Below are 19,724 nucleotides of genomic sequence, written 5' to 3' on the forward strand. Positions count from 1 at the left end.
AACTCCATCTCCTCAGTGCTGGGAAGCAGTGCTCTTGACACAGGGACTCCGTAGTCCAGGTTGTCCTCCTGTCTCAACCTCCCCACAGCTGAGGTTACAGGTGTGTGCCTAAACGTTTGTTCTTATGTGTGTGCTCATAAGCTGGTGCCCGAGGCCAGAAGAGGCTGTCGGCTGCTCCAGAGTGGGAGTTCCAGGTGGCTGTGAGCCGTGGGCTGGGAACCAATCTCCAGTGCTTTGCGAGAGCTGTAAACAGTCTTAGCATGGAACCATCTCCTCAGCCCTGAGAACAGCCACTGACCAGAGCTTACTATGCACCGGGCCCCGCCTTCATGATGGCGTTCCTCCTTAGGCCATTTTCTGGGAGTAGTAACTTTCCAGGGCAAGATGTGGCCCGACAGCCATCTTCCTTCAAAGACACTGTGGCTGGCCTTTGGGCACATTAAGATGCAGAAACTGGACATGAGGGTCTCTGAACTTTGGGTGTCTCTGTACTGTGGGGTGGGTCCAGGCCGGCCGAGTCACAGTCCCCTCCCATTAAGGCTGGCACTGGAGCCACCCACCCCACATCTGGAGGTGTGCCAGAGGGCTGGCCTAGGCCATCTGCAGCCTCTAGCCCAGTGCCCCCTGCTGGCCAGCATCCCCCCATGCCCTCTTAGACCCCCCTTCCCCCAAGTTTCTGGAGGTGCTGCAGTTCGCCTTGTACTGGAGTGAGGGTGCCCCCAGCTGCAACACCTCCCCCTACTCCCTGCTGGACACCCCCCTTTGGCAGAGCCGCCTGGAGAGATCACAGGCAGCCACATGAAAGGGAATTTTCCCAGGCAGAGATGGAGTTGAAAGCTACCTCCCCCGCCCCTGCCTACCCCTGCTGTGCCAGGCCAGGCTGCTGAGCCCCTGGTGCTCCAAGGGAGCCTGTGACACAGGGAATGGGGTTGGGGGTCAGGATACCTCCTCCCAGCTTTCCCCTTCCTGGAACAATAGCAGGGACAGCCCATCTCCCCCACCTCACCACCCACTCAGCTTCAGAAAACCCCACCTTCCTTTGTTCTCAAAGTCCTCACCCACCTGAAACCTTGTCAGGAAGTCCTTCTTCAAGTCTAGCCTCCACCTCTGCCAGGCTCAGCAGCTGTGTGTGTGTGTGGGGGGGCACTCCTCCAGCGGTATGCTAGGCCTCATTGTCAGGTTAGCCTCCAGAAGTACGGGGAGGGCCATACAAATGACACCTCATTCTGTGAAAGTTGCCCTCGCCTGGACAGTGGGGCCCTGCAATGATTTCCCCAGGCACCCGGCTTCTGAGGTTCTAGACCACCTGGAGGCCAGAGCAGATGATGCCCTTCTTGAACTCAGGCTGGAATGGATGGGGTCCAAGGACAGGGCACATAGAGGGCAGTCACATTCCAGAAACCTGAGAGGAAACCACTCCATGTGTGAGTAGTTGGGTGAGTTCACACTCGTGGCTGCCATGCAAAAAGACCCAGATAGACAGCCTGCCCCAACACCGCAGGCTGCTTGACACTGAAAAGCTGGGGAGCAGTATGGCCAAAGTGGGTGACACCCCTAGTGGTCTAGGTTCCAAGGCCTGGGATGCACCAGACTTCCCATATAAACATGGTTCCATGCTGTTTCCAGGATGGCTCTCACCCTCCCCACACCTCACCCTCAGTCGGAAAGACTTCTCTTTTCCAAGAGACTCAACTCTAAGTATCCTCAGGGTACCCTTCTCTCAAGACAGTCCCACACAAACCCCAGCCCCAAGCCAGCCCTCCGAAAACCCAAGAAGCCAGCGGTGTATCAGGACACAAACATGCATTCAATTTTATTCACAAAACAGCCTGGTCTCCTAAAACAATACAAACAGCATGTCCCTCAGCAGGGAGCTGGCCACGGGTAGGGAGCCCCCTGGGCACCCACCCCTACCGGGAGGTAGGTGAGGGACCGCGGAGAAGCCCTTTCTTCTGTTGCTGAGAGCAAGGCTGAGAAAAGAGGGCTTGTTTTCTCTAGGGGAAGTAGCCAGAATTGAGATGCGGGCTCCCCAGATCTTAGTGGATCAACAAATGAATAGAATCCTCATCTCTCCAAAATCTGTCACTGTTGGGGTAGGGGGTCCCAGCCAGGGGACAGTGGGTGCAACAAGGCTGGGCCTGAGACAGGAACTCCAGTCCCAGTGGGCTCTGGCTGTAGCTCTGCACACGTGGATGGATACAGAGGGGCTTCTACATGGTGCCATCAACATTCTCTTTATAAACGTGAGTGGATTCTCCAGGCAAACTATGCACTATTTCATGGTTGGAAAGAATCAAAGGAAGTTTAAAACAAGAGTGGAGTTAAACTGTGCTAAATTACAGTAGTGCTTATTAGTAACTAGATTGCAAAAGGTTACAGAAAATTTACATTCTCTACACAAAAACGGCATCTCCTGCAGAGACAACATTGACACTGACACAGGAAGGAGACCGATTGTCCGTTCTTTGCCCAGGAAGTCTCGGTACTTTGTAGATTTGCTTTACCTCTTTTGTTGTTCTTCTTCTGAAAAAGCAGTTAAATTTTTTCTTTTTATACTAGGGACGTGGAGATGTTAAAATGACAACAAAAAATATATATATATAAAAACAGGAATGAAATCTGTGAGAGAATATTTTTGGTTCTAAAGACGGGAGTATCCGTTTGTCTTCGCCCGAATCCCTTGCCGGAGACCACGCGAGCAGTGACATTGCACGGAGAGGGCAGCTTTGGGTTCCCGGCCGTCACTGAAACCACCGGAAGGCGGCTCCCGTCGGAAGCATCACCTTCTGGCGGGGCAGGAGACAAAAACAAGGAGAAAGTTCAGTCAGGGTCCCGGTGGACCTGGTGCAAGAAGCTCCCCGAGGCCGGCTCAATGGCGGAGGGACGAGCATGGAGGACGGGCAGTTACCCCGAAGAGTTCCTGTTATCCTGGCCAGGACAGGCCGGCCAAAGAAGGAGCCATGACCTGCTGGGCTACCCAAGGGCCCAGAGGCCTCCTGAGCCACCGCACTCAGAAGCCTTCTGGACCCCTTTTTCCCTTGGCCCAGAGCACCAGATGGCCATACCTGGGGCCACAGCTGCATCCTGTCACACGAGCCTGCACTGTGTCAGACTGTGTGGTGTACACGGGACTGTGATGGGGAGGCCGATATCTGGCGCTCAGTGAGCAGAAAGCGCTATGATGAGAGGAGCAGGTGTACATGTGGGTGTCTACACTGGTGTGGGTGCCTTGGTGAGTTGGTAGGTAAGCAAGACACATGGGAGGTTGCAGTCAGAGAGGTGGCAAGAGGCCATGGCTGGGACACCACTACTATGGAATCAAGTCTACTTCCAAGAGGGGTGGGAACGAGTGGCAGGGACAGCAAACTGCAAAGCCGCTTTTGAACCCAGCTAGTTTACCTTATCTGGGGAGAGAGGGTAGACAGACCCTGCAGCTACGCCAGGACCACAGTTAGGAATGAGCTGAGCTGTCTCTCCCCATCTCCAGGCAGGGCAGCCAGCACTGCAGCTATTCTATTTTGTGTGTGCACTGTGTGTGTTGGGGGAGGGAGGGACACGACTCTGGGAGGCAAGTCGTAGGGCTCACTCTCAAGGCCACAGGGTCCACAGACAGAACCTTTCGGATGGGGCTAACACACAACCAGTCTTGGGTTACTGCTTTAGAACATGTCTATGAGACAGAAACTCGGTACCTATGTGGGAATACCTGACCTAGGCCCTAGGAGGGGGCATCAGAGAACCAGGGCCTAACTGGGAATGCCAAGCCCCTACCTGCAAACCATGCCTTGCTGGCATCTCAGGATGTGGCTCTGCTTTTTAGGGCAGTGAACAGGTACCTTGCAGCCAGACCTTCAGGCCCTAGGACTGGCTGGGTATGCCCCATACTTGCAGGCAGGAAAGGTGGGCTCCAGGACTCGGGGGTAGGTTTGGACTGCCAGACAAATGGGAGAGCCCGCACACCTCCCTCTACGGTGCTGTTACCTCCAAAGCAGCGGAAGGCTTCTTTTTGAGTTCCTCACACTTTCTGAATTTGCAAATCTGATGGCCAGTCTTTCGGTTCCTACAACTGCTGCACTGCTCGCAGTTGATGCGCCGCCGGCAGGGCGCACACATGCCGCAGCGTTTCCGCTTCTTCTTGCCTGAGCTGATGGCGGAAGCCAGCTCTCCCTGCATGGGGTACTCGGCCAGGCCAGCCATGTGCAGGGCACTCTCAGCCAGGAACACACCAGCTGGGGTCATGATGAAGAGGCCTGGGTTGATGGGGAACGCGCCCAGATAGGGGAAGTCGGACTGGCCATTGAGGGCCTCGGCACCAGCCACAGCCTCCATGTCAGGCAGGCCAGCACCTGCCTCGCTCATCAGGGGCAGGTGTTCCTGCACCACGCGCTTTAGCATCTCCGTGGATTGTGCGAACTGCTGCAGCGTCAGCTGTCCCTCGGCTGCCAGCTCCGTGGCCCGCTCCGCCTTGCTCAGCAGGCTGGCCACAGCACCGCTTTTGTGCTTTGAGGTAGGGTTGCTTTTGTCCATGGCCATGGCCGCAGCCAGGTCATGACCATTGGCCAATAGGGAGGCTGCGGCTGCAGCTGCGGCTGCCTTGTCAGCAGACTCCCCCCCTATCATGCTTCCACTGCCACCACTGCTACCAAAGGAAGAGTAGTGGGAGAGTGGGCGGGACCGACGCAGGCTCTTGTTGAGGGGTTCACTGATGATGCCACTCTTGTTCCGACGCTCAGGGGGCGGGGCATCATCTGCCACTGAGGTTGGTGCAGTCGCAGCCACTGCGGTACTTTTGTCTGTTCCTCCTGCCTTTGGGCCACTGCCACTGCTGCTATTGGTGCTACTGTTGCCGCTGCTACTGCTACTGCCACCGGTGTCCTGGGAGCCACCGCCGAGGCTCGACATGGTGGGGCCGAGGCCCAGACCCCACTGCTGGGAGAGCCTGCAAACTGCTGGGGGCTCACAGATGAGTGTGTAGCCCTGTTGCCCACAATCGAGACGTCTGGTGGGGCTCACTCAGGGCAGGCACATGGTCAGGTGTCCGCGTGGGAACGTCTGTACTCTGTTGGGAAAGGTGGGGACAAGGTCAGTAAACCCTCTTCCTTCAGGACCACTATCCATATTGCCTTGGTAACGATCAGAAGCCCGATAAGGCATTAAGTGCCAAGCCGGTCTTGGTGAAGAATTTATTTGGACTGTCTTAAGATTCAGCAGAACTCTACAAAGTGGTAGGGTAATCCTCTATTTCCCAGTCAGGGAGAACAAGGCTTATGAGAACTACTAGCCCATAGACACATGGCCACTGAGAGGCACATGGAGGTTGAGGCCCTGCGAAGATCTAGAAGACCTAAGAGTGAAGGAAAGTGGCTGCTGTCCTTGGGGTAGGAGATCTGGAGAGGCTAACGGACTCTGGAGGATTAATGACCTCCACACTCTTTGGTCCCCACCCATCTAAAGAGAGAAGGAAAGATATTGACCACAACACCAGAATGCTTGTTTGGAGATTGCAGGTAAAGAATCTAGGCTCCTCTGTTTAATCCAAAGTCTGAGAGAGTACAGCACCCTTGTCTGAAGGAACATCTACCCTTCTGCAAAGCAAGGGAGAAGCACAGAGTCTGAAGTGCCCCTCTTGCAAGAGTGGGAAGACATGCGTAAATCCCACACACTCCCTTCTCTGTTCCCAAACCACAGCCATCACCTCAGCCCCTGCTGTGCTCTGGCCTGGCTTCCAGAGGGCTGGGATGGAGAAGGTGGAGGCAAGTGGGAGCCTGTCCTCTGGCTGTCTCCACAGTTCTGAGGCCCAGGGCCTTCCCCAGGACAGGGGGCTTCTGAACTCCAGCCTTGAGCAGGGCATGTGAATGGCCAGTGCCCCTGTCACAGGTCCAGATGGAGCGGGGTGACGATTGCCTCCTGCGTCCTGGCTCTCTGGTATCCCTTCCCTGTAGCCCCCCTCAGTCTGGCATCCCAAGTGGAGGAGTGAGAGCATAAGGCCCAGCCCCTGAGCAGCTGGTGGCTCAAGGGGCAGTGGAACATCTGGCAAACCCCACCCTGCCCTGGGCTTGAGAGTTGGGAACACATCAGATCTTTGTCCCCGGACAACCCCATCACACCCACCAGGCTGCCCTGGATACTCAGCCTGGACCAGGTCATGTAGTCCGACCCTCTGCATTTACGAAGGGGTAAACTTGTAACCTGTAGGGCCCTTTGCTCCAGGGCTGCCAACAAGTAGCCACAAGGAGTGGTCAGTGCACCCAACTGCAGTGCTCCAGGGGAGGCAACTGAAGCCTCACTCTATAAGCAGGTCTTCCTCAGATCTCCATGGAGATGAGTTCACCCGGACAATCCCAGGAAGGCATGGTTAGAGGTCAGAGCCGTAAGGGGACCATTCTGAGGATTTTGTGCTATCTCACCTCCAATGGGTCAGCCTAAATCACCTTTCCAGACCTTCTTCCTTAGAGACCAGTGACCTCGGGTGTGCAGAGGGACGGACATGCTGACAGACAAGAGTCAGAAAGCACCAAGCCACCTCTTCTAGCTCTTGCTCACTGAACTCAACTTCCTTGCCCAGGGCCACAACCTAGCAGCCCAACTACAGAGACAGGGAAGAAGGTCTACGGGCTAGAGCGACAGGAGAAAAGCCCGTGTGTCCCCCGCCTCTAAGGCCCACTGGCCGGTGGCAGAAATCGATAGTCGCATTAACGCTGCTCTTGCTTGCTCAAGCTTTCCCCGCTTCCCTCCCTCCACCAGCTCCAGGAGCTGGCGCTGCGTGCAGGGCCGGCAGGTCAATTAGAAGTCAGCTCCCTTCAACACAGCAAGCAGCACGGTTCAGGGCTGGTGCTTACTTGCTCAGGCTGCGCCCCTGCTTTTGTCCCCATCCCAGTCTTTGTATGTTGGGAACAGGCCTTGTGTTCCGTTCACCTCTGGTCCCCTCCTAGAATTTTCCTCATCTCCCACTTCGGTTCTCCCAGGGACCACCTGCTCTCAGTCCCTCAGGTCCTAAGGCATACTGAGCTTGGGACAGAAAACGTGATATGTCACCGAACAGGTGCTGCAGGCAGAACACTGTGGTCTGTCAACCCTGAAAACTGAAGGTGGGGGAGGGAGGATACACACGGGGCCTGGTCACAGGGGCGACAGCCCTCAGACAGCAGATATACAAAACTAGTCTTCGTGGCTTAGGCCTAGTCCCCAAGCTTCTTCTAAACCTGCCTTTGTGGCTGTGTTATCCCCTTCAGACCTAGGGAAAGGCTGATGTCCTCCCTGGTCCCTATGGACCCCTGACTACAGGCCCCGTCTAACCTACTCACAGGAGGAGAAAACAGAAGGGACATTTTCCTAGGCCCCCGCCTTTTACAGCAGGGCACACAACAACCCCTCCCAGGCCAGGAAGGGCCTGGCAATACCCAGGCAGCAGGGGAAGAGAGCTGGGGTTGCGTTGAAGCGGAGCGGGAATGAGCGGGAGGGAAAGCTGGCGGGCAGGCAGGCGGCAGCGGCGGGCGCATCCATCATCCGCCCTGCCAGGAACGCATCCAGCCCCCAAAAAGAAATACTGCGCCTGAGGAGGGACAACAAAGGGCTCCGTTTCATCAGCAATGCGGAGCCAGCGCCCCGCCGCCCTGCCAGCGCGGTCAGCCCACAAAGGACCCCTTTGTCCAGGCAGAAGCCCGGCGGCCTGGAGCTGGGACCAGGGGCTGACGGGTGGGGATAGGGCCCAGGGGTGAAGGAACCAGTCCCCGAGAGCTAGGCCTGAGAGGGAGACAGGTGGTTAAGGACAGAGAACACTGACAATAGAACTCGGGAAGGGGTCAGAGACCCGGTGGGATGCAGCAGAGTCGTGATTGGAGGTCAGAGGGTTTTATGAGGGGATCAGGGATGGGAATGACAGAGCCCATCATAAAGGGAAGAGCCAAGAGAGAGAATCGGGGACACCTGATGAAGCCATGTCTAACCTGAGCTCGGGAAGAAGAGATGGAAGGAGGGCCTGCGGTCACAGCAGGCCATGGAGGTTGAGATCTTGGCTGTTGGAAGGGAAGTCAGAGATGAGAGCATCTGCTAGCACTGGGGTTACTCCTGTCTCTACCCTCTGCAGGCACAGACCTTGCTCTCTTCAAACCCAACTAGTGTGTAACTATGAACCCCTTGCTAGCTGCTCACACTTATTGAGCATCTTCTGTGCTGTGGTGTGTGTGTGCTTCATGTTAAGATAGTAACCATGAGACAGGAACTTCTAACCAGCTTCAGAGATGAAGAGAACAAGGTTCACAAAAGTTCAGGCTGCTGGCTTGATGTCAACAGCTAGTGCCTCGCAGTGGTAGAACTTGAACCCAGAGCTAAGTGTTGGTCACTTGGTCTCTGACCGCCTTTGTTCTATTTGGGCAATAACAGAACAGCCCAAGGCAAAGCAGCCCAGTTATACTACTGCCCTCCCACCAAATTGTTACCATGCCTGTCACCTCTTCGTAGTCAGGGGTAAGCTGTCACCGGCCCCCAGGGGAGTGCCCCACCTGGAGGCTTAGAGATACACATGCGGGAACTCAACTCAGAATGCTAAGCCAGTGACATCATAATGCCAGCTGGCAATGAGGTCACCGGAGGTAGTGGCAGTGGCCTCACCCCACCCTTGGCCCCAGAAGGGACTGACTGCATGGGGGAGGAGTTTACATCTTGGGAGGGGCTGATGCTCTGTGTTCCTAGGAGGCCTGCAGCTAGATCTTCTGCATGTTTAGTGGCAACCCCTTTGCTGCTCATCCCAGGAGTGGTTCCATGCACTGCTACTGTGGAGGTCACAGACCGGGAGCACAGGGGACCTGGAAGGAGACTGAGTGAGGCTGGAGGGCCTGCTCGGAGGAAGAGGCTGCCAAGGAAAGAGCGAAGGATAGGGAGAGGCTACCAGAGGACACACAGATGAAAGCCTTAGGAAGAGCTGGGTGGAAGCAGGTGCCAGGTATGGCTGAGTTTTTGCAGGGTCCCAACTGGACAGAGAGCCTTGAGATCAGGGACAGGACCTTACAGTATGATTCAATGTTTCTTCTGGGGAGGAAGCCTCCCACAACCCCAGCCTCCTGGGTGCTGGGGTTACAAGTGTTAGCCACCATTCCTGTCACTGGTTCGATGATTTTTAGACCTATCCAAGTACCATCCTGCCTGAGGGCAGGATTCCCAGGGTGTCAGGCCTCCTGCACTAACCCCAGGGCTCTGGCTAAGCACAGTTAAGCATGGCTTGGTGGGACTAGCTCTACAGAGTACACAGACTGGCTTACTACTTCTACCGACCTGGGGTATAGAGGAGAGCAGTGCTGAAGAGCAGTATAAGGTCAGACAGACAGACAGACATGTTGGCAGGGGGCCCAAACCACAGGTTCCAGGGACTGAACTGAGCTGACCCACTCATGCTGAGGAGGGGGTTCTGTCTCTGAGCTTCATAATTCAGTCTGGGAAGTTTACAGAGGTTGGGAGCCCTCTTGGGCCCAAGAGACACAGGTGTGCTGATCTTGGAGGCAGGAAGCGCAGCTACAGCCTGAGGTTGTCAGGACATACACCCAGAATGGAGGGACAGACCTGTATGGCCATTGTAACCACCCAGGGACCTAGAAATTGGCTGGGGTGAGATACACCCTTGACACCACTAGGGGATTTTCAGTAAGACTTAACATTCCAAGACAGTACAAAACAAAATAAAACAACATACACACACACAAACACAAAACAAAAAAGGAAGCAGGGTTTGATGGCACACACCTGTAATCAGCACTTGAGACAGAGGCAGGTGGATCTATGAATTTGGGGTCAGCCTGGTCTACACAGAGCTGCATGGCAGCCAAGGCTACCAAGTGAGACCTGCCCCTCCCTCTGGGACTGTGGCAGTCAGACCTGTGACTTAAATGGTCAGCTTCAGATAAACAAAGCTCTGAACAAAGCAACACGGCCTGTTCTTCCCTATAGAACTTCCCTATAGAATTCCCTAGACTACCTCCGAGGACCTTTCTTTCTTTCTTTCTTTCTTTCTTTCTTTCTTTCTTTTTTTTTTTTTTTTTGGTTTTTCGAGACAGGGTTTCCTCTGTAGCTTTAGGAGCCTATCCTGGAACTAGCTCTTGTAGACCAGGCTGGCCTCGAACTCACAGAGATCCGCCTGCCTCTGCCTCCCGAGTGCTGGGATTAAAGGCGTGCGCCACCACCGCCCGGCTGTGAGGACCTTCTTGGAATGGCACAGAGGCCCTGGTGTGCTTTGACCTGGCTCTAGGCAGTGAAACGCAGACTCCCTCTCCCAGAACCTCCCCTGGGTTCCTACCCCAAAGGCAGCAAAGGCCCAGCAATGCCCCTCCTCGCTTTGTGACTTCAGCACATGATGTGTCATATGGGACCCCACGGATCAGAGCTAATATGGGCTTAGCCTTTCTTCTGCATGCTTCAGCGCCTACACTCCTCATAGACACCCTGTGTATTGCCCTACCGAGGGTAGGCAAATGGTCAGCGGGCTAGGATGGACAAAATGACACTCTCCCCTGGGGTATCTTTGAATCTTGAACTAAATGTTTCACAGAGTGATGCCTGCAGACACCCACCTGAAACCTTAGCCCACATCCCTGCTTAGCCCCTCTACCCTGATGAGTCTCAGCACAGGACAGGCAGAGAAAGCTGGCTCAGAGAGACCTGAGTTGAGGAGCTAGAGGGGGCAAACCGTGCCAAAGGTGTGCACTAGAGTCCTAAGGTCTGAGCTGTGGCTCTGATCTGGCCTTCCTCCCCACTTTGAACTAGCCCCTTCCCTACATAGAGCATCCATTTCCTATCTGTAGAATAGAAATGTATTCTATTTTGTATGTATGTATGAGTGCCTACATGTGAGCATATGCGCTGTGTGCACCTCTGCTGACCAAGAAGTGGTGCCAGGAACAGGAGGTACAGGAAGTGGTGCGCTGCTCTGCAGGTGCCGGGAACCAATCCTGGGGCCTTTGCAAAAGCAGCCAGTGCTCTTAACCACTGAGCCCCTCTCAATGCTCCTGGGCTTGAATGGGAAGAGGACAGATACACAAGAGGTTTGGAGAGTTGGCTCCCCATCAGCTACCCACAGAGGGTTAGTGACCTAGAGGTCGACAGGAGGCCAGAGCTGGTGACAGGATTTGCAGGCGGGAAAGGCTCTGAGGAAGCCACAGAGGGAATTTGGCTTACTGGGGACAAGAAGCTAAAGAAGTCTCCTTCAGCTCTGGTGGCCTAAGGCACTGTGCTAAGCATTTTTCCTGTGCTTTGTTTTTGTTGTTGCTGTTTTGAGACAGGTCTCTCCTCTAGCTCTAGAGACCTGCCTGCTTCTGCTTCCAATACTGGAGTAATAGGCGTGCGCCACCACACCCAGCCCCTGTAGTTTATTACTAGGTTCTCACTACACCCGTTTAGCTAGTGTGAAATACCTGCCTAGGGTTACAAGATCAGTAGATGGCAGAGTCAGGGTTTGAACCTGTGTCTCCAGGCTTGGCTTTCCAATACCGGCCAGGGGCTTCAAGGCACATGGAGGCTTTGGAGAAGGCTCAGTTCCCAGGGGACTTTCTGGTGGCTTTGGGGCTCTAGGCATCTCACACCAAGCACCACTGCCAGGACAACTCCAGCTAGACCCCCAAGCTCAGGCAAATCAAGGTAAGGGGCTACGGGTGGGCCGGACGGGCCTGGCTGGGCCTGGCTGGGCAAGAGCTCCGGGCATTCCGGCAGCCTCCGCAGGAAGCAGAACAGGGACGGAAACCGGCTCTTGCTGCCTCCCCCAGAATCCTGTGGGCAGACCAGTCGGGCTGCACAGAGGCCTTCTTTGTGCCGGCCCCAACCCGCCACCCGGCTGGCCCAGGGTTTTGAGTTTCCTGGGGGGTGGGGGGTGTCCAGCAACCGCTAAGCCTCCAGCTTCTCCCCCTCCCAGGGACAACCACAGCAGTTCACAGCTGGAGGAGGAAGTGAGCGGATGGATGGCTGTGGCTGCCCCAGAGACTCTAGGGGATCTGGACCAGGCCTACATCCCACTCACATCCCCAGACCCCCATATTTACAGACCCTAAACTAGAGGCCGGCACCTGAGCAGGCACATTCCCCACCTGTCCTGCTGGAAGCCCCCCACCCTACTGCACCAGGGTGCTCTCGGGCCAGGCGGGTAGGGCAGTGCCATCTGCCAAACCACCCTTTCCCAGCTCTGGACATACAGGGCACACCGAGCAGAGGCCTCTTCCTAACGTTTCAGGGAACCAAAGCCCCTTGGGTAGATAATTAAGAAACCTGGGAGGAAGGGAGTGTGACGCAGAGCGTGTATCCTGAGGAGGGGGCTATGTGTCACCAGGGGAAGCACGTCAGACATTTATGCTGGGAGCCTGTGTCTGGAGGGCTGTGGGTGTGCCCAGGCGCAGATGAAATCCAAGGGCCAACCCTTGTGAACTGGAGCGCTACTGTGTACACGGTTATACACCAACAAAGGTGGGGGTACCTGGACCCTAAGCTCCCGGTGCGCAAGGCGGCGGGGTGTGCGTTCCACACCTCCGAACACACAGCCACCAGCGTTGTTGCAAGTAGAGCATTAACTGTGGTGGCTGCCTGTCTGCAGGGTCTTCGGGTCTGTGTGTGCGCTGTGAGCCTTGGCGGGGCCTAAGTGTGCCAGGCTGGTGCAGATGGAAACTGGTGCCGGCTGCTAGGGCCCCTATGGAAACAGGAAGCTGCCCACAGGTGTGCCTGGGGTGGGTGGGGGCTGGGTGGCACCCAGGTTCAGTTTGTCCCTCTGAGAAACTAATTCACTGTTTTGGCCGAGACGCTCAGCCATGAGGGAGGCACCTGTCTGCCGTTCAAGGTCCAACAGCTCAGGTCAGCTTCTAGCCACCTGTCCGACTGCCTGGCCTGAGCTTGGTAAAAACTGGAAAACAAAAGCCCCGAGACCGCAGGCCCTCCCTGCACAGGCGTGGGGGAGGAAGGCAAGAGGCAGGAGACTGAGGGGGGGGAGGGAGGGAGGGAGGTGTCGTTGCAACCCCGGAACACAAAAATAATGAGGCGAGAGGGGCCATGGGGCCAAGCTGGCTGGTTCCGGAGTCGCTATCTGACCTTGACAGATGCCACAGCTGGGCGCCTGGAGAGGAGCCGCAGCCACCCGCGGCCACTGTGCTGCAGTCTGCCCCCCAACTCCCCCAGGCCAGGGTCGATCGAGGCTCTTACAGGCCAACCACGGGCAAAAGGGAGAGAGCCTTGGGTGACTGGGGGAGAGAGACCCGAGCCCTCAGGTGTGGTTGAGTGTGAGCAGCACGGAACATGTCACTGCTGCAGCTTAGCTGTGTGTCTGAGTGTGTGTGGACTAGGTGTGACAGGGACAAAGACAGTGCTTGGACGCGTATATCCTTGGGGGTCACACAAGACAAGAGGGATGGGCACTGATCACACCCCCTACCCTTTTCCAGAGACACAGCTGTCCTGGCCAACGCAAGCAAGGTTGGGGCCAGGGCTGGGGTGAGAGACAAAGAGAGCCGGCATCCCCAGGCCCGTCTCTTGCAGAGGGGGGAAGGCACCCCATGACTCTGGGCACTCTTCCCCCACTGGAGCCTTGTGTCCCTCAGCATGTAGAGATGGGTATAGAGCTGGGCACTGCCCTTTGGGGGTTGGCAGCAAGGGGCTGGGGTGTAAGCTGCAGCAGGGGACGCTGGGCTAGAGGTAGATTAGCAATTCCGAGCACTGGCTGCATAATTAAAAAATCATTACGGCAGGCAGGCGGGCTGAGCTGAGTGTGAGCTCACGCTTGGAGCAGGCGGGGACACAGCCACAGCGCTCCCCCTCAAAGTGCTTCCCCGAGGAAAAATCCCACCTGCTAATATAATTATGGAAAAACACAAGCACGGAAATTCTGTTTCAGCAAACAGTGTGCCTGAGTGCCCAGGGCCTGCATGGCCCCCAGCACAGCTAGCAGGACTTAAGACTGGCACTTCTGGTTCACTGCAGTGAGGTAGGTCCTGCTGGATCCAGACCCTGACCTCCACCTGCCTGCATCCCCAAACCCAAGATTTTGCACAGGGTCACTGCTGTCAGTCCTGGCAGTGTTGACAGGCACTGGGTAGCCCTACTCATCAATGCAACACTTCCCATAAGCTCAACTGCCAGCCACTCCCCTGTCCCCAGCTTGCCCTTCATCAATTTCTTCCCAGCCCCTCTGGTTTGCAGTGTGGACCCCAGGCTCCACAACACAGTGCACCCTGGGCTTGCTTGGGTTAAGCCAGGCGGGCAGCCATTCAGCCAGCCATTCAGCCTGGGAAAGGCGGCCAGCTTTGGGGCACATGCCCCAGAAGGGCAGGCTGAGCCGCCATCACCTCGGGCCTGGAGCGGGCAGCGCAGGAGGGAGCCGGGCCTAATTAGTCGGCCTGGGAGGACGGGGCGGGCGCCAGGCGGCTGCCCAGAGCAGCGCAGGCACGTCCGTGAGCGGGCAGGAGGTGGTGGCGCCCGGAGACGGCCTGGAAAGGCAAGGCTGGGGCCAAGGAGATTCCACAGTGAGCAGAACTGCCGCCCCTCACTCCTCCATGCCACCAGGCGCGGCAATTAGAGGCTTTCAAAGTTTGTCCTTAATTGGTTTCATTTTTGCCTCATAAATGATTCATGGCCCCAGAGGTCTGGGAGGCGGAGGGAGTGGCAGGGGAAATTTGGGGAGGCTTTCGCCTGGGGCCAGTCCCTCTACCTGAGACCGGGAGAGAAGTCTAAACCCAGTACAGTGGAGAAAGACTGGGGAAGCATTTGGCGGGTGGGATCCTGCAGCAAAAATTAAATACCCAGGCCCTCTCTTTGGAGCACTAATCAGGAGCTGCAATGTCTCTTCTGTGGACCCGGCTCTAAGTCCAGGCATAGCCACAGTAGCTGCTGGAGCCCAGGAAGCATGAATAACGAACGCCAAGATAACAACCTAACAGCATCAATGGTAATAGCCGTGGACACATAAGATCGCTTTAACTGGCAACAGGCAGGGGCTCTTTCACCACCCCCTGCCCCAGCACCAGAGGGTGAAGAAGTACTAAAGATCCCTGCTTTCAAAGAAACTGAAGCCCAGCAAGATTAGAACCCCTCACTCCCAAGCTCTCAGGGCTCAAGTGACCTTGTCCTCGCTGGGCTTTGGCACACAGGTAAAATGGGAACAGAGAAGCCCAAGGTGTCTACGGAGTGCTGGGTCCTAGGATACTGGAAGATGCTATGGACACCACCCTTTGGGAGCTCCCAGTCCCCGGGGGACACGGAGACATTTAACAATTTATACAGAACTTCTGCACAGATCCCATAGGCTAACATGGCAGGTGGTAGCAGGTCTTGGAGCAAGTGGGGACCTCTTTCCCTCTGGCTAGTCCGCAGGATGCTCAGGGAAGGGATGTGGCCCATTTAACCCAAGCCTGGGATCAGAACTAAGAAACTTAGAACTACAAATCACACCAGACTGACAGGAGATGAAAATGGCTACTGAAAACACTGCTCAGAAATGTTCTCCTTTCCTCCGAGACAGGTCTTACGACATCTCAGAGCTCACTATGCAGGCCAGGCTGGTCTCAAACTCAAGAGACCTGCCTGCCTCTGCCTCCCAAGTGCTGGGACGAAAGCACTATGCCCAGCATGTTTTCAAAGATTTGGAGGCCAGAGGGTTTGGATCCCTTGGGCCTGGAGTTACAGGTGGTTGTTAGCTGATATAGGCCCTGAGAATTGAACCCAGGTCTTCCGGAAGAGAGAGGAATGCTCCTAATTACCGAGCCATCTCTCAACACTAAAGTCACTGCAGGCCCCTAGAAATTCTAGAAATGAAGGAGTACACACCAGGCTAACCACTTCCCGGGTTCAGGACTGTGGTCTAGTTGCTTGGTCTGCGACCCCTCCAAGCTCACAGACATCATCTCCTCTTGCACCATGTATACCAGGTTCTGCTCCAAAACTCGCGTGCGTGCGCAGCAGAGCCCCGGAGGACTCCCTGCTCCCCCACTTAGCCTGCCTCCAGGAGGCAGAGAAAACACTTCCGGCTGATTACACCTGTCCAGACCCTTCCACAGCTTTCAGAATATGCAACCTGATGAGGGAAGTAAGGCTTAGGGAGAACAAGGGGCTGGCCCAAGATTATACAGCTCGGGGGGTACACTCCGGTAACAGGGGCAGGGCAAGGAGTATCCTCAATTTCTCACATGTCCCATCCCTCATCATTCTCTTTTCCAGGCAAAGAGGCCCCACACGTCCTCAGAAACTAGAACTCAGTCCAACCGAAGCACGCGGTCAGTGGCCTGACAGGAGACCTGAAGATATAGGGAGATTTCTATTATGGCGCACACAGGGCGGTCAGTGGCCTGACAGGAGACCTGAAGATGTAGGGAGATTTCTATTATGGCGCGAACAGGGCTGCCGGTCGCCTGGCTCATTCTAGCTGTGTCCTTTGACAAGTAGATGGGACAGCAGCAGAAAGTAAAATGGCATTGGGGTGACAGGCTGTGGGAGGGGAGGTGACTTTGTCCCGCGTACTACTCACCCACTCACCCAGGACAGGTGCTGAGATGTTCATTCCTTGGGACAAGACTAGGCTAGTCTCTGCTCTATCTTGCTGGAGTTCTAGCTTAACATTCTGGGTTGCTAGATGGTACAACCATGCCACTCTTGGAGGAAGTGGACACTCGGAAGCAGACAAAGGCCACTACTGCACAGACAAGCGGGAGTCCTTAGGACAGAGTCACCCTCAGCAGCCCTGCTACCCAGGGACCCACCATGGGCCAGGACACAAGTACCCTTTGCTCCCGTCCACCTACCTGTCACAGGACTGTCTAGTGGGGCCACTGGGGTCCCTTTTCCCAGCTTGCCCAGCAAGCTGCATGTCTCCAGTGGGTCAGCGCTGACGTAAGCAAGGCCAGCCGGGCGTGGAGCTTGCCACCTCCGGAACCACCAATTAATTAACTTTTCAAATTAATTTCCCAAGCAAAATTCCATAATTACATCTGTCTCCATCAGCCTCCTAGCTGGAAAAGGAAGGGGATGACCCCACGCTGAGGTAGAGCCCAGGGTAAGGATGACCGTGACAACCTGAAGCCAGGCCGGAAAGGACACGGGCTTTGGTTTCATTGTAACAGGGAGTTTGCCTGCTGTCCTTACAAAAACTGTTTTGAGAAGGGAGGAACTAAGGCCAGAGACCCTCACCAAAAGTGAAGGGTTCTCAGAGACCCGTGTCCTGCTGAGTCCGCCCTGCTGCTGCCGCCCCCACCTCCACCTCAGTGCCCCAAACATAGCAGGTCTTGGCCCAGTAGCAGCACAGGCTCCACGAGGCTGAGAAGGCGGCTGTGGTCTAATTTCCCAAAGGGGCTGAGATTAATTAGCTCACACACAGGCGCAGAGAGGGAGAGAGGAGAGTGGGAGCAGGGGCGGGTGGCGTCAGGCAAGGAAGGAGCTGGCTGGCGCTCCCCGCCACCCAACCGACAGGCAGTCAGGCAGCCTTGACAGCCTGGGCGCTCTGAAGGTCAGTGGCCAAGCCGGCTGAGCCAGCAGACTGGCACCATACCCTTCCCAGAATCCTCAAGATCAAGGCTGGAGGGACAGAAACCAGGGCTGGGGGAGGGAGCTGAGTTATCACCAACTATGAGAGACTAGCAAGGTACTCTGTTCATACCATCTTGTTCAGCTTCACGGGGGCCCAAAGACAAGGGCTCTCCCACTTCACAGGTAGGGATATTGAGGCTCTGACAAGGGCAGTGACTGGCCAAGGCCACCCAAGCTCAGGCAGCAAAGATGAAGCTTTTTATAAATAGTGGTTGGCCAACGCCAGAGTCCACTCTGCTGCCCCAGGTCTCTCTGACAACATGAGGACAGCAGCAGCTCCGGAAGCTGAGGTGGCACAGGGCACTCAAGAGGGTCTTCTGCTTCAAAATGGGCAGGAGGAGTCAGGCCTTTCAGAGGAACACCGACCAAGAGCAGGAAGTGATCTGAGGTGGGGACCAGGTCAACCTAATTTAGGGAAGCTTTAGGGAGCCCCCAATGGTCACGTGGAGTCTGGGGCACTGTTGGGTTAAGTGGTAAACCAACCAGAAGATGGGGGACAGAGTCGTGTTTTCGTGACTGCCCCTGTATACACAAAAGGAAATGTTTGCTTAAAGGACCTCGCGACCACTTTCTGAGTTTCCCAGAGAAAAGAAAAGGACCCCCAGCAAGTGCCTAGGTGGTTCAAGTGTAGTGCTGAAATCTCTCAGAACCTGTCAGCAGGGACACCCTGTGGGGGTGCACACTATACTTAGGTCCAAAGGGTCACCAGCAAGCATAACTCGATACCTGTGATTTTGAGGCGGAGAAGGATACCTCCTCTTGAAGGCACAAGTGCAGGTTGGGCTTCAGAGTCAGGATTCCTGACCCTGTTCGGTCTAGATCTAGTCTGGGAGATCCCAGATAAGCGGCTGAGGCTTGCTGAGCTCAAACCCTGGTCTGGAATACAGCAAATCACAGGCCCAACGCCCTGGGGCCTGCAGACCACATACCTGAAGCCCTGATATGGGGCTGCCTTGTTATTTTTGTGGCTATCACTTGCTCAGGCCATGGGTATTGGATGACCAAGGCCCTAGATTTCCTGTGAGCTGCCAATTCCCTCATCTTCTGCTCCTCCCATCCCAGCAGTTCCTGTCCTCTACCTGCAAACCCCAGGAGATAGATAAGCATGCGGTTGGGTCTGAAAGTTACTAGGAGGGCAGGACCAGCTGGCTGGGCCCATGCCTCTTCTGACCACAGGGAGAGCCCACCTACACTTATGGTCACCCTTTCCATGCCCACCCTATGCTGGCACTTCTATATCAGTGGTTGTGGGACTGCAGCCTAAGGTTCTCCTGCTCTGAACCCAACCAATCAGCAACCTTCACACACACACACACACACACACACACACACACACACACACACACCCGCCTCTGGCCACTCAGCTGTCTTCATCTGAGGAGAGCTCCAGACAGGGCCGTGTCCCAAGGCAATCTAAGGATGTTTCTTGAGGCGTGCAACTCCCAGAAAAGTGCTAGCTTTTGGTAGAGCAGACGGGCTCACTGGCCCCAGCACGGCTCAATGGAGCCAGGTATGAGCTGTGCTCGTGACCTTAGCTCTCGCGTCACTAAAGCTTTAATACACAGATGGGACTTGGTTTATGTTACAGATGACAAAGATGAAGCCAGGAAAGTTGGCAGGCTAGGTGTGGTGGTGCACACCTTTAATCCCAGGTCTTGGGAGGCAGAAGTAGGCAGATCTCTGTGAGTTTGGGGACAGCCTGGTCTACATACTTGAGTTCAAGACCAGCCAAGGTCTCAACAAAAATAAAGCAAAGAGGCCGGGCGGTGGTGGAGCACGCCTTTAATCCCAGCACTCGGGAGGCAGAGACAGGCGGATATCTGTGAGTTCGAGACCAGCCTGGTCTACAAGAGCTAGTTCCAGGACAGGCTCCAAAACCACAGAGAAACCCTGTCTCAAAAAACCAAAAATAAAAAATAAAAAAAAAAAATAAAGCAAAGAAAGCTGGGACATGACACCACACATATTAGCCAAAATCCAAGCCTCCAGCTTAGGGAGAAATCCAGTTCTCTAGATGATCATTGCTGCTGTTTCTTCTCAGGCTTATATAGACCATCCAATGTAGAGGAGACCGGGAGGTGGGAGCCTGCTGCACCACAAATGATTTGTAGAAGAAGTGCTGGACAGTGGTGTCAATGTCCCTCATGATTACTAGCCATGTCCACCCAAGCTCAATTCTCTCGCTTCTTGTA

The 19,724-nt window shown here is 55.4% G+C and overlaps 1 protein-coding gene across 4 annotated transcripts in view; it reads right to left on the minus strand.

The window, feature by feature from the left end:
- Positions 1-1,788: 1,788 nt before the first annotated feature.
- The window catches only part of Cxxc5 (CXXC finger protein 5), a 31,437-nt gene continuing 13,501 nt past the window's right edge, over positions 1,789-19,724 (minus strand). For all 4 annotated transcript variants that reach the window (XM_057788949.1, XM_057788948.1, XM_057788951.1 and 1 more), the window contains exons 2-3: positions 3,982-5,059; positions 1,789-2,786 (exon numbers count right to left, since the gene is read on the minus strand). In XM_057788949.1, the coding sequence (XP_057644932.1) occupies positions 2,742-2,786; positions 3,982-4,902 (966 nt within the window). In that variant the 5' untranslated portion in view covers positions 4,903-5,059 and the 3' untranslated portion in view covers positions 1,789-2,741. The remainder of the gene's footprint in view (positions 2,787-3,981; positions 5,060-19,724) is intronic.

Source organism: Chionomys nivalis, chromosome 14, assembly GCF_950005125.1.
Source record: "Chionomys nivalis chromosome 14, mChiNiv1.1, whole genome shotgun sequence".
NCBI lineage: Eukaryota > Metazoa > Chordata > Mammalia > Rodentia > Cricetidae > Chionomys > Chionomys nivalis.